Source organism: Agrilus planipennis, unplaced genomic scaffold, assembly GCF_000699045.2.
Source record: "Agrilus planipennis isolate EAB-ADULT unplaced genomic scaffold, Apla_2.0 scaffold30, whole genome shotgun sequence".
Classification (NCBI taxonomy): domain Eukaryota; kingdom Metazoa; phylum Arthropoda; class Insecta; order Coleoptera; family Buprestidae; genus Agrilus; species Agrilus planipennis.
Genome location: NW_020438923.1, coordinates 2,021,774 through 2,036,004, shown reverse-complemented (window position 1 = coordinate 2,036,004; position 14,231 = coordinate 2,021,774). Strand labels below are relative to the sequence as shown.

General features: G+C 34.2%; 2 protein-coding genes across 3 annotated transcripts in view; both read right to left on the bottom strand.

Annotated features, from left to right (window-relative positions):
* The window catches only part of LOC108732350 (cysteine--tRNA ligase, cytoplasmic), a 64,103-nt gene that overhangs the window by 20,217 nt on the left and 29,655 nt on the right, over positions 1-14,231 (bottom strand). The window lies entirely within an intron of this gene.
* Positions 4,368-13,763, bottom strand: LOC108732351 (protein krueppel-like). 2 transcript variants are annotated; one of them, XM_018463109.1, is made up of 5 exons: positions 13,004-13,763; positions 8,768-9,069; positions 8,440-8,702; positions 8,001-8,252; positions 4,368-7,121 (listed from the first exon to the last, which is right to left on the bottom strand). In XM_018463109.1, exons 1-5 carry the CDS (start codon positions 13,032-13,034, stop codon positions 6,752-6,754), a joined length of 1,218 nt encoding a protein of 405 aa, XP_018318611.1. In that variant the 5' UTR covers positions 13,035-13,763; the 3' UTR covers positions 4,368-6,751. The 2 variants fall into 2 exon arrangements, with proteins under 2 accessions (XP_018318611.1, XP_018318612.1); XM_018463110.1 differs by having other exon boundaries at positions 8,768-9,085; positions 13,004-13,037.

Below are 14,231 nucleotides of genomic sequence, written 5' to 3'. Positions count from 1 at the left end.
AAACAAATAAAGTGAAGATAACCATACAATTGTTTTCTATGAGCATTTTGTTAAACAACGCTGATGCTTAATTGTTTAGTAGACAACCAATAAAAGTAAAAACAATATACAAACGATTTCAAGTTTTGTTTCAATACGTATTAAAGTTCTTCTCTACATAACACCTATAACAATCATTTCCTTATTAACTTGAGCTCAATAAGAATCGATAAGTTATTTAATTTAGCAATTTTCCGAGTTATTATGACATTCCTTGGTGCAAAATTTACAGATTCAAGACTCAAGAACAAGGAGCAGTAGTTTCAATACGTGACAGTGTTAAGTAGTACAAAAATATTCAATTTTTAACAATAACAAATCTTCTTTTGTATCTCCTTTGTTACTGAGAGATCAATTCAAATTTTGCTTTTGTGTTTATTGCCTTGCTATGACTGATTTTTTGAGGCGGGGTGCTACAGGTATTTCAAATGAGTAACGTAACGTGTCGGGGAATCCCTTGAAGATGAAAATTAAATTCGGTATATCTATTGTTTGTGCCATTGTCTCATATTTTTTTTCGACCAAGTGAACTGTGAACTTACCAGATAAGTATTTTCAAAAAAGCGATGTTTATTGTTAGAAGTTATCAACTGGGAACGAAATAAATTACCTGTCGCAGTATGTTGTTCGCGACGTGGCCGACGTTCTTCTATTTTTTCTCTTTTTTAACATTTATCGCGCGACATCACACGGGCACGGCATTGTCTTTCCTGGTCTTCCGTTAATTGAAGAAATTGGAAGCAGAAAGCACAGTAATTGAGTAGAAATGACGTGATATCTTAAGTTGCGTGTTCGCTGGCACCTGCTGTACAGTTGCTATAGAAACACTCATCTGGGGATGAAAAAAAGCGAGGGTGAAAAAAAAAACGTGGGGGTGACTCAAATAAAAAAACGGATCAATATTAACTCTTTGCTACCCCAAGCGGTTGCTTGATTGTGTACACCAGAGACAACAGTTTCTAAAACTGAAATCGTCTTTTGTTTTATCATATATCTACGACACCACCTCAAACGTCATAGTTGTAGCTGTCTACCTAACAGAGGCCGAAACGTTTCTGATGCCAATTATGAAATTATTAAAAAAAATAATAATAATAATGTATGTTTAACTAAAATGTGAAACCTTATCATAAAAATGTGTCACAAAGTACTCAAACCTGCAAGTAATTCCTCAACAATGTTAATTTTATGTTAATTAGTAATTAGATGATTAATTAAGGGGCAAAATATGTAGGTGATTAAAAAGCGAAATGGTTTCTGGTAGATCAACTTTTACCCTTTTTAAAAGGATAATTTTATTCTTACTCTTTATCGAGGTGTTCAAATTTGCGTCTTGTTAATTTTTGGATTTGTGTGATTGATAGATAAAATAAGATAGAGAGGGATGTTTTTCGGAAAAAGAATGAGGTGGGTATAGGGATAGGGAAGCAAGAAGGTATAGGAATGTCGGAGTCTCGGTCTCTAACGTAAGTGGTGTAATAATAATATGTGCCACATATGGCACATGTGTTCGCATCAAGCAAGCAAACGGTGGTTGAGGCAAGAACCGAAAAACCTGATGAATGAAATAGCGTGTTGTTTTCATTCAGTAAATGCCACACGGTTCGAACCAAATTCGTATGCAAAAATCCGAAGATTTGTATATTTACGCACACTACGTCGGTATTTACGAAAAAACGGAAGAAAAAGGAAAGAACTCGACGAATTCGATAAACTTTTAGCCAACACTTTACTTAAAAAATAATATATTTGCAATTACCAATCGAGGGTTTCTATACGTATATTAAGTTGCAACTACAATAAATGGATTAGGTAATAAAAAAACTTTTAGTAGTATTGTAAGCTATGACTAAAGATAAGAAGCAAAGAAACAAGTGAATTTTTGAAAAAATACAAGATGATAGTAGGCAAATGGCAAAGAATCTCAAAATTTTCTCGAAATAAATTATAAATCAGATGAAATGTTTCATTTGCTTGAATGAGGATTAAAAAAAGAATTAACTTTTAAGAAACATTCTAGTAATAAGATCTGCAGCAAATAAATAGGACAATAAGTGTGATTTACCCTCAAAAGTTTCCCAAAATAAATTGGAAAACCAAAACACAAAAACATTTGATTGTTTTCACTATACAATTTGTGACTAGTAAATAACTAGCTTAGTAAATTAAAACTTTTATCTCAAAAATCAATTAACTGTTCTGTTAAACTTAATAAATGGTCAATTTACGCCCAAAACAAAAGAAACAAGAAGAAGAAACAAAACAAAAAACAAAACATGAGAAGCATGAATATGTTCTATACATTCTCTACAACTAAATTGCCTACTTTACCACAAAATGATGTGTTAATTTTTTATAGAAAGCAAAATTATGTGACACACAATTGATTCTATTTTGTGTTATGAAGCACATTGAAATATTTGTATTAGAAAATCCTCTTTGGAGGACTATTTCGTTTTCAAATAGGTATTCAAATTTTTCCAATGTAATCTTCAACTGTTTATTTTGAGATGGAAATAACTCTATCATTACTTGTTTAAATTTAATTTTATTATTAGTAAAATTAAAGTACAGTACCTACATGCCAACGTCGTACCTACAATTAGATCCACTTTACGTAGAATTCGTTTTATGGCGCGTGTGAGTTATTACAAAAGACAGAAGAAGATCGATTAATCTGGACGATAAATTTCGATCGAACTAAAACGAATCGAACTACCTGTAATCTATTGTTCATTATTATGTAGTTCACGACTGTCAAGGACGGTTCCTGGTCCCCGCAGGATGACTACACTTTTATAAGTGTGTTCGTACCTCTGAAAGGGCTGTTACTCTTTCGACAACATAAGGCAGCTACTATTCCGAAATATAGGGCAAGCTTGCAGTTTCTTGGAAACTAGACCATATGCACTCAATTAACCGTACCATCGGACGGCAAAAAAAGGCGAAAACAATATATATATATAAGNCAACACCCTCCTAACGGAATTCACTCGTAAAATTTACCATCATAAGAAATAGGAAAAGAATTTTTTTAAAATAATGTACGTATTATTGTAGCCTTTTTGTTTGCATTTATATATACATAGATGATAAGGGCAAAAATTGTAATTAAGGGTTGTTCATATTAGAAGGTAGTGTTAAAATGTAGTTTCCGTCTTATCCCGTCCTTTCTAACACCCGCACACGTGTCTACAACTTCCGAAATGATACAATACGAGACACAAATTCAAAGGTGCATTGGAATGGGTTCGTCAAAGGGTCGAAACCTTTTTTTTTCTAACGGCGAAACCTACTTTTATTTCTCAATTTAATTGTGCCAAACATAAGGATTTCAAAAGAAAGTCCAAAAGGTGCGTAATCATTAAAAGCGTAAACCAGAATCCAATTTCAGCGAGTTTTAGGAACATTTTAAATTAAAAAGCTTAACATTTTCAGAGTGGAACCGCGTACTCTGCATTTACAAAGCATTTTTTTTATGTATATGTAGTGGCGGTCTGGGGGTGAACGTTAGACTCTCTGGGTAGACAATCACCCCACGCAGACGAATTTAACCCCACGGAAGAGTTATATCGATCTTACGTCTTGCCCAGAGCCGAACGAGAAGGGTTACCCCACGATTCTCTTTTTTTTTCATATTCAAATATTAAAAGCATTGATAGTCAATGAATTATTCTAAGAGATTGTAACGCTCAAGTAATCCATATGTTGTGTGTGTCTTAAACCCTTGAAGCAAGCCATTTAAAAACCAGGGTGGTTATTTAAATTTAAAATTTAAAATAGTAGATAGTAACAGAGACAAACTACTTTTAAGAACTATTATAACTACATTAAGGGAGGTTTTATGATCGTTAGACATCGTCAGGGGGCTGAAAAAGTGATAAAACATGTAAAACAATGGCAAAGTTTTTAGACAATTCCTGAATTAACTAAAATTTCGTTTAAAAAATGCAACAAGTTTAAAGGTTGCCAAATAAGGGTACCAAAACGGTATTCGGGACATTTTGAGGACCTACAATAGTCCTGAAAATTCTGAGATTGATTACATAATCAAAATTTTATGACATCAAGCATCAATTTTGATTTGAATTTTAGTAGTAAAAATAAAAACAAGTGATAGTCGTATCTGATCGTAATTTTCAAGGCTTTTGAGGTTTCAGGACTATTTCTGCAATCCAGGGATCAGATTTTTTTGGATAAAATTAATGTTTGGTGATTGGGAGTTTACGTATTACGTAAATAAAAATGCTTTGATCAAGAACAAATATTTTACTAATAATAAAATTACTCATATCAAGACAATAACTTATTGATCAAGACATCGAATATTTTCGTTCATCAACCGGGTCACGTGATCACATATGTACGTGTTGATAACGCCATTGTGTCGTAGGTACATTTATTCAAGGGCATTCGGTAAAGAGATTAAAAATTAAAGACGATTAATATAGGAGATCAGCTTTTTCGACGAAATCTTACCCAATGTTTGGGGGGTTTCCCCCCACGAACCGGTCGAATCTTCTTACGTTACGATAAAAAAATTTTCGTTATTTGATCTCGCGGAGGTCAAAGAAGCCCCGAAAGAATTTTCGGGGAATTACGGCCAGGAAACCCTAAAAATTAAATTCCTCTTTTGCTTGGCGCGTGTAAGATTTTCGTCAAAACGTTACATCATTATCATTTGATAAAATATGTAGATAGATAAGTAATAATAATAATAATCGTTGAGGTAGAAAACACCATAAAACATTTACGTATCGTTATCGTTATTATTAATTAATAGATATTATTTACAAAAAAATTGATTCACATGGATCTCTTTTATTCACTAATTAATACAACGTGTATTCTGTCATAGCTATGGTTATTATTTTTCTTATTTTTTTTTCTCTATTAAAAATCAGTCTTATCGGTCAGTTTATCAGGTGAAACTGTTAGGTAAAAGTTTACTATCGCAATTTACAAACAGGAGGTAGACATTTGTACATTTGTTGAAAAAATTCCTAACTTATAACGACATATTAAACGTAACAAACATTAAAATGTACTAAATAAAAATATTCGCGGTGAAGCTATCTCACTAGAATATTCAAGTTCAGGTAACTCATTCCAACCATTGACGTAGAATATAAGAATATTCGGGACCAGTTTCTTTGGTAAGAAGTTTTTCAAAAGGTTTTGAATGTACATTTAATTATTACATACGAATTAAAATTCTAATCGACAAAACCGGATTATTATTACTATTATACGATATTAGATGGGTCATTTTCAAGCAATTTCGGTAGATACTAAATAAAATAATAACAATACAGCACAAGATAACAATAAAAAGAATATCGATACAACACTTTTTTTATATAAATAATAATCATTGTGGCCTTAAACCTACAAAAATATAGAGATATTTACAATAAGGTTTCTTCTATTTTTTTTTACGTTAACACAGGAAACAATCAAAAACGTTCTTGTTTTGTTATTAGAAAAACGAAAATCGGCAGCGATTGTTTTTTAAAAAGTATAAATCTAGACCGTTTCATATTATGTAGGCATTAATAACTAGAATGTACAGGCAAGTATAAAATATCGTATTAAGGATAATTGTTACGTAAACCGTTAAAAAAATTGATACCTGAAAACGTCTTTTAATGAAACATGTTTCTGAACAGGTTCTTGCGTTACTTGACACGGGTTCTCAACGAAAAATTCAAAATTAATAATAAGCAATTTAAATTGATGTAGAAGGGAAAGTACCCGAAAGAAATAGAGGTAGCGAAACCAAAAACGAAAAATTCTTTCGTTTCTCATATTTTTGTCCTTTGAACGACTTCCTTCCAAGAAATCGACACGAAAGTGTAACGGTTCCATGCAATTCTAGATGCAAATTTTTGAAATGACTCCCGAAACATTTCTGCTGCTACAATGACGAAATACAATGCCTTTTGTGGACAAGGTCTTTTAGGGGGTTGTTTATAACCTTGTAATTTACGATTTTGCGACAATATGCAAACCAGTCCGTCCGAAACCAGAGCAAATACAATACAATTGTGATATTTTATATGGAGCAGGTAGAAAAAAGGACTTTTGTTACTCGTAGAACCGATATTTTATTGCCGAATAGAAATTTTTAAGAAAGTTTAACTTTCTAAAGAAACTAATAAAGGCTACGTCTACTAATATATATATATTAGGTAAATAAATGAATATGTTTAAAGTTAAGAATATCTCACCGGTTATATCATCCTTTAAAATCAAATAATAATAATCTATTACTTATGCATACCCTTATCGATTAAATATAAATCGGTCGATACAATATACTACACGTATGAATGATTGAAAGGAAAAATAAAAGAAGTTTGGAAGTTTTTTAATAAAAGAAACGCGTTTTTGATTGTTTCCTATTATTATTATTAAGTGAGTCTGAACAATAAAAAGAAACAAATGCTTAAAACAATCGTAAACATTGTCATTTGTCTATTATGACACAGGAACTCGCACACCAGATTGATAGATTATACGATAATAACTTTATAAAATATAAATTTCTACAAAAAAAAAATAATAATTAAACGGAAAACTTATCGGAACAATAAAGGAATACGTACATGTATTGAATAATAATCCCTGAAAACATTGACTCGAGGTACCCGTAATATGAATTTGAAAAAGTTTATTATTTATTACCTTTCAACTACAGTTCGTGACAGGACTAGGAGTGGGACATGGGAGGCATCGTAGATGTATGTTTTAGAAAAAGGGACGTTGTTTCCCGCGGCAGCTCCTCGTCGTCTTCCATGTCGTCCTTAGAACTCGGCGGCGATCGGGACCTCGTCGATTCCCCGCTGCTGTGTGAATGCAGTCCCGTGGTCATACTTAAATCTTCAGGTTCCGTTTGTTCGGGAAGATTAACAGTAAGGGGGAAGGTTAGGAGGGGTTCGATAGGGACTCTTAGGATATTTCGGGATGGATGAAGATGATCGTCTTCGTGGATCTCGGAAGGATCGGGACTCGGCTCTTTGTCTGAAGAAATCGTTGTTACACCGCACTTGTGATGAAGAAGATGGTGCCTTCGACGAAACCTGGAACAAAAGAAAAACTGTCTTAGGAACAGAATCCGAGGCCGGTCCTGGGCGTGACGGTTGTCGAGCGACTAATAAAGTAAATATCAATAGCTTTCTACTAAGCTTCTAGGCGCCTATTGTGATAATTAATTAGCTATTAATTATTTATGGTATAAAGAACACAAAATACAAAAGAAATACTCGTACAACACGAAAAGTGCAGCTGTAGCAATGCGGCGTTGTAATATTGTATGTACCTGCACAGCCCCACCAGGGCCGGACCGTAATTTCAAATANCGTACTTTCAAATATATTTTTCTCGAAAACGATGGACGTTTGGACCACTAAACATTTACTAAATTTTCTTATTTTATAGTACTCTATCGCCTTCTGCAAACTTGCTACTTATTTCAGAAACACATTCATGTTTAATGCAACTGTATGCGGCGTTGTAATATCCCTACCAGGGCCGGACCGTACTTTCAAATATATTTTTCTCGAAAACGATGGACGTTTGGACCACTAAACATTTACTAAATTTTCTTATTTTATAGTACTCTATCGCCTTCTGCAAACTTGCTACTTATTTCAGAAACACATTCATGTTTAATGCAACTGTATGCGGCGTTGTAATATCCCTACCAGGGCCGGACCGTACCTTCAAATACATTTTTCTCGAAAACGGTGGACTTTTGGACCGCTAAACATTTACTAAATTTTCTTGTTTCATAGTACTCTATCGCCGTCTGAAGCTTTTAATGTTTAATGCAAATGTAATAAAAGTTTTGTCCCTATTTATTGCTAATTACTCAAAACTTCTAAAAAAAACTATAAACATCTAAGATCCAAAATTATTATAAAACATTAGCAATAATGTTAAAATGATGTTCAACTAACCTTGTGTGACATTTTTCGCAAGAAAACGGTTTTTCGTCTGTGTGAATTAGAAGATGAGCTTTCAGCTGGTTAGAGTCCGAGAATCGCGCTTGACAGTGCTCGCATGCGTACGGGCGCTCGCCCGTATGCACTCGAAGATGACGCCTCAAATTCGCCACCTGCACGAAATGTCTATCGCAATGGTCGCAGTGATACGGCCTCTCGCCAGTATGCAGCCTCATATGGGTCTTCAAATGATGGTCTCTGGTAAACCTGAAACAAAAATAAAATAAACCAAATTCGAAAGAATCCCTTTTTGCTTTTTTTACTTATTCGCCACTCGTAACCCATTTATTCTTTTCGCAGTTACGGTCTGCGAATGGTGGATTATTTGACGGTAAAAATGATGTGTTTTTTATGACATCTAAAATTTTATAGGGGTTTATGTTTATTTATTTACCTTTTATGGCATTCCGGACATTCAAACGGTTTCTCTCCCGTGTGAGTCCTTTCGTGATTTTGCAGGACGTGTTTGTAGCCGAAGGACCTCTTGCATACGCCACAAGTGAACTGTTTATCTCTGTTATCTTTAACGCCGAGGTCGGCAGTACTGGACGGAGGCGACGACGTGGACATGGGAGGACTGAGAGGCATCGCCTCCTCCTCGATTTTTCTCGCGGCTTTTCTTTTTGTAGTTTTAACATCTGAACTACTACTACTCACCTGCACACAAACAAAAAGTAATTAATAACATCGTTTATGATTTGTGTTGTCGATAAAGAACTTACGACGTTGTTGTTGTTGTTTTTTCTCGACTTGAAGGCCGGCGAGACCTGTTCGGCACTGTTCGGGGGCGAGGGGGGTGAGCTAATGGGCCAAGTGGTTGTAGTGAATAGTCCGGGATGAAAAAATGCCGGATTGGCCGGAAGTCCCAGACCGGAGGCTGCCATTAATTGACTAGCCATCAGTATCTGGGACGGGGTAAATATTCCTGCATTCGGGAACGACGGGAATGCTACAGAAGTTAGAGAGGATTTTAACGACGTGTCGTCCGATTCCACTTTCATTTTGTCCCGATTCGTAAAAATATCTGGAACAATACGGAACTAAAAATTTATTCTACATGCCGTTTGGTGCCCTCAAGCTGGAAACGCAACAAAAACACAGGCAAATTTGTGGTTTATTAAAAATAATTCTATAATTTAAAAAAAAATATTAATATTAATAAGGCGCAATACCCTATAAAAAATTGTCGTTAAAACATTTGCTTCGTTTTGTTTCGATAAAGTTGAAGATATTTATACAATAAGGAAGAGAAATGCTGTAAAAAGTTTAATTTATAATACAAAGAGAGAAGGAAAAGGATCAAGAATCCGTTGCCAGGACTCATTAGTTGTAAATTCGATGTTACCAGCGCCCTTTCGCTGCATAAACGAAAGAGGAATAACGAGAAATCAGTGGGGTCCCCGCAAATTTAACCGAAAATATCCATTTATGCAAAAAGGGTGCTTTTTCCATTCGAGAACTGCCCTGTCATTCGGCGTCGTCCATTTACAATACTGTACAGTAACTTGCAGCATCAGAAGCCACACGGAACTCAAGTCCATTCAATAAACGAACATTTTTTCCAATATTTAATGTATCTATCTATACGCAAAATGGTTTTAAGTAAATAAACGCGCCGAATTTTGTAGAGGGAGGAGACCTGGGGGAGCAAGCCAAAAGGGACGCAGGACATTGCACACGTGATGTCGTCGATTGTGTGTGTGTGTCTTTTGCTACCGCGTGCATTCAAGTGCTTTCATTATTGATGCGAAACGTCTTAAAAGTTTCCAATGCTAACAATGGCTTGCTTGCCTTTGCTTGTCATACTTTCGTTAACACACCATTGCAGATGAATAATAAGATTGAATATCAGCAGTTTGTGGACGCAACAAAACACGTGTGCCACCAGAGGGAACATATACACTGGTAAAACCCGTTCAGTTTACTTCATATCTAGGTCCTACTTTCCTTAATTATCTGACCATTAAAACGTCTAATTAAAGGACAGAGCTAATCCTTCCTAAATCACCAATCTTTTGACATGTTACGTGTCCAGCCAGTTTTTAGATTGAATATTTACTTATTACAATTATTATCTCAAACTTATGACTTACTCGACGTAATTTTGAATTGAAATATATATTTTGAGAAGACAAATAATAAATAAATAATTAATCGTAGAATAACGAACCAAATGCAAATGAGAAGTTTATAAAGTTTTTTTGTTTTGTTCAAAGTGAGATATAATGTAACGTATTGATCGAGGCGACGTTAAGAACCTCAGATCCTGTTCACAATTTATTAAGCAGCAGAATTGTGGTGGAGGCGCCGGGATCATTTAACTTTCGAATTGAATTTTGAAACGATCGCTCTGCTTTTTGAATAGTTTTGTGTTATGTGATGTACTCGCGTCATTTTGACGTTGTAAATGAGCCCGATTGGCCGCAAACTTCGCTCTCATTGTCATGCAGAACAGTTGAATATTTACGGCGAAAGACAATAGGACACATTTGCATTTATGGATCGAAACAAATGAAGACTGACAAAGCTTTTTATTTCGTATAGTTGGCAAAATGATATATTTGTGCATCTATTGTTTTAAGCTTCTATCAATTGTTTAGCTATACAGTAATTTGAATTTCTAAGCTGTTGAAAACATTTATTTGTTTTATTGTTGCTGATTATTTTCTAACCAATTTCAACTGTTCTAGGGAGCACGAACTATTAAAAGAAAAAGCAAAAAGAATTTCTTTCTTTTAATTTAGTCTGTAAAGGTCAGGTGTGCATGAATAAGGGAAAATTTTTCAGTTTTTTTGTTATTACGAAAAAAGACAGTTATATAAATAATATCGTTTAAAGAAGTGCCCGTATCATAACGGGTGCTTTTATAAGAATAATAATCTATATCAGGCAATTAAAATTAAAAGACCCTTAATTAGCTGAGAGTAGGGGATTGATTCCTCGAGCGGGATTTAATTTAAGGATTCTTGCTTCTCGGGAAGCGAATTTTGAACGGTGGGTGGTTGAGTTGATGGTGATGGTGGTGGAAAGCGAGGATTCGGGAAAGGTAGAGGCGAGGGGATTGGAGACGTGGAGTGGCCGACCGTTTCGTAAGGGAAGGGTTGTTCTCCGCTAAGAAGACTTCGACGTCGTCGACGGCGTCGCTAATGAAGGACGTCGCGCGGGAGACGCGCGGGGAGCGTCACGTCGTACAGAAGGGAAAGCGAAGCGCCAGGAATAATGGGGAAAGATAATGGGAGCCGCGACTGCGCTTCTTCTTAGTTAAGGATATTGGGAGGAGTCCTGATGGCCCGGTCATTTCGTTATAACGGCGTCAACGTAATTAGAATTGTTATTATCCTTTCTAATGTACGGTTAAACATCTTTGGAAACGATAAGGAATTATCTAGGTACATGTCCTGGAAATGGGATAAATGGGGAACTCTCATTTTCATTCCTGCATCCAGTACATAAACTACAAAAACTAATAAAATCTGAATAAAAATAATTACTACTTTAACTTTAGATCGTTATCCTTATCTACTATTACAGGATTATTTATCTTTGAGGACTATCAGGACTGAAATCAGAAAGTTAAACATTTTCTGAATAAGATCCCCTGACACCTGACATTGTTAATGAAAATAATAATAAGTGGATTCGTTTGAATTATTTCCTTTGATTGAAACATTTGAAAATTCACTTCATCTATTGATAAGTACGTATTATTATTTAAGAATTAATGATAATAATAAAACTACAATTCTCTTAGAATAAGATCCTTAAAAACCAAACATCCAGACAGAAATAGACATCTATTTTACGTATTTATTAAAGTTTCAGTTTGTTTTCCATACCAATAGCCATTTAATTCGTGTTTATTTTATGAAAAAGGACCTTACAGGATAACAGAAATTAATCTGTGGTAGCGCCTATCAAATGTGTGTCAAATGAACTACAATCTACTTTACATTAGCCGTCGCACTACAAACAGAGGGCTTCCGCGGTCACGGTCAGATTTAGAACACTCAGTAGCTACAATTTACTAAAAACCTTGACAATGTGACATTATAAAAAAGTATTTAAATAAACTGCGCCTTTATAATATAAAAATGCATTTTAGAAAACAGAATAACCCATTACTAACCTAACGTAAAAACCGTAAAAAATCAATTAGTTAAATGCCATTTAGTTGAATAATAATAATACGCAACATTGTAACTCCTTCGCTTTAAATCACCACATTAGATGATTAGTACGAATGAAAACCTAATAATAGTTATATAATATGGTAATGTGCATTTCTGTATTCGTATAGCCAAAACTATTTCCTAAATGTCGATTGATTATTTATTACTTTGCGCCTTGAGCGTAAACTTATCGAAGAAAAAAAAGAGTAAAATATCTAAACTATCATTATAATACATATAGGATAAAATAGAACTTTCTAAATATCATTAATTCTATTTAATAAGCGATCTACATAAATCGTAGGGAAAATTGTAATGGAATCAAATGTTTATTGTTTAAACAATGAGCATTATCAATATAAATGGGTAAATATTAAAGGATAAGCTACACCATGCGAAAGCTCACGTATTAGATCCGAAGAAAATCACTTTTAATAACAGCGGCAAGGATTATTACAAGAAAAAAGCTTTTGATGGCTTTTAAATTTGGTTTTGTAAATTTGTAATAGCAAATCGTCGTTTGAATACCAGAAACGAAAAAAGTTTTATAAAGTTTCATTATTAAAGGAAATAGAGTGACAAATTGAGAGAAATAAGTTAATATAATAAAGTTGCCAAAACAATTGAGTACATAATCATAACTTAGGAAAACTTTGGAAAATTTACTATTAGAAGATAGTGACCAAACAGATACAGTCTATAATTATTATATATTTTTCTTACTAAAGGTAGTAATTAAATCCAAAAAGTTTTATTAAAAAAGTTGTGATGTAGTTTTATCTAACTTACCATCAGTTTTATTTTCCTGTAAAAGCGGCATATCGTCGGGAAATCGCCGGTTTCATGAAGTGATCGAGCTTTCCGCGGATGACACTACCACAAGCTTTCATTACAAAAATAAAGAAGGAAACTTTCTCTAATGATAATAACGTGTTGTTATCACTCGCTTGTTGAGTTGCGTGAGTGTAAGTTGTTCGGTGAATGACGGATCTGCACACATGCTTCACATTTGACCATAGAAATTCTACTGAATGTAAATCGAGACGCACGAGGGTTGACCTAACCTAGGCCAACGTAACGCACTTACCCCCACCGCGGGGTGGGAGTTTGGAGAGGGGAGAAATGGAGCAACCCCTAAGGACCATAAGGAAGTTGCAGCTTTTAAAATTGCGAAGCTACGGATATGTTTCTAAGAAATTTTCTAAAGCGGCCGAGGCGGCAGCAGGTCAAAAATTATGGGCAGAAACTACCCTCTCGAGGCCCATCTCTCTCTATATCTATCATTCTCTTTCTCTCTTTCATCTTATTTTTATCAATGGTCTTGTGAATAGTAAGGAAATTATAAAATTGTTTTTAGTTTAAGTATAAAGCTCGTAATGTGAGCTTTTTTATTATATTAGGGATAATCACCTGGTTTAGAGCTTTTACTTTGCTAAAAACAGTTAGAGGGGGTGTTTTTTAGTCGCGGAAATTTCAAAATTGGAAATGGAAAAATGTGAATTTTTCCCTATTACTCGGGGAGCTTTTATCGATAGTGTGTATCATTGACGATAAAATAAACCATTAGAAAATGGCATATATCAACTTCTTAATTGTTCTAAATGTTATAAAATATGTACTTATATTTTTTTAAAGTCGCAATTTTTGTGTTTCTTGTCGCGTTCCAATATCTCTAACTGTTAAAAATAATCGTCTCTTCAACCACAGTCGGTTTCATTTCCAACTAGCAAATGCATCCTCTAAAAATTGCCACATCCGGATTAAAATCAACAATCGACTTAAAAAAAACAAAATTGAAATTTACGTCTTCATTTAAATTTAAAATCGAAGAATTCATTTCTAAACGGTACACGGAGAAAACAACGCAAAAATTACAATTTTCGATTGTAAAATACCTACTGAATTAGTTGAAATTATTGGGTAACTTGTAATAATCTCAATTTTGAGGTTTTTTTTTTTTTTAATTATTTCGAGTTTCTTAATTGTTACAATTTAATTTGTAATATCAACTAAAATA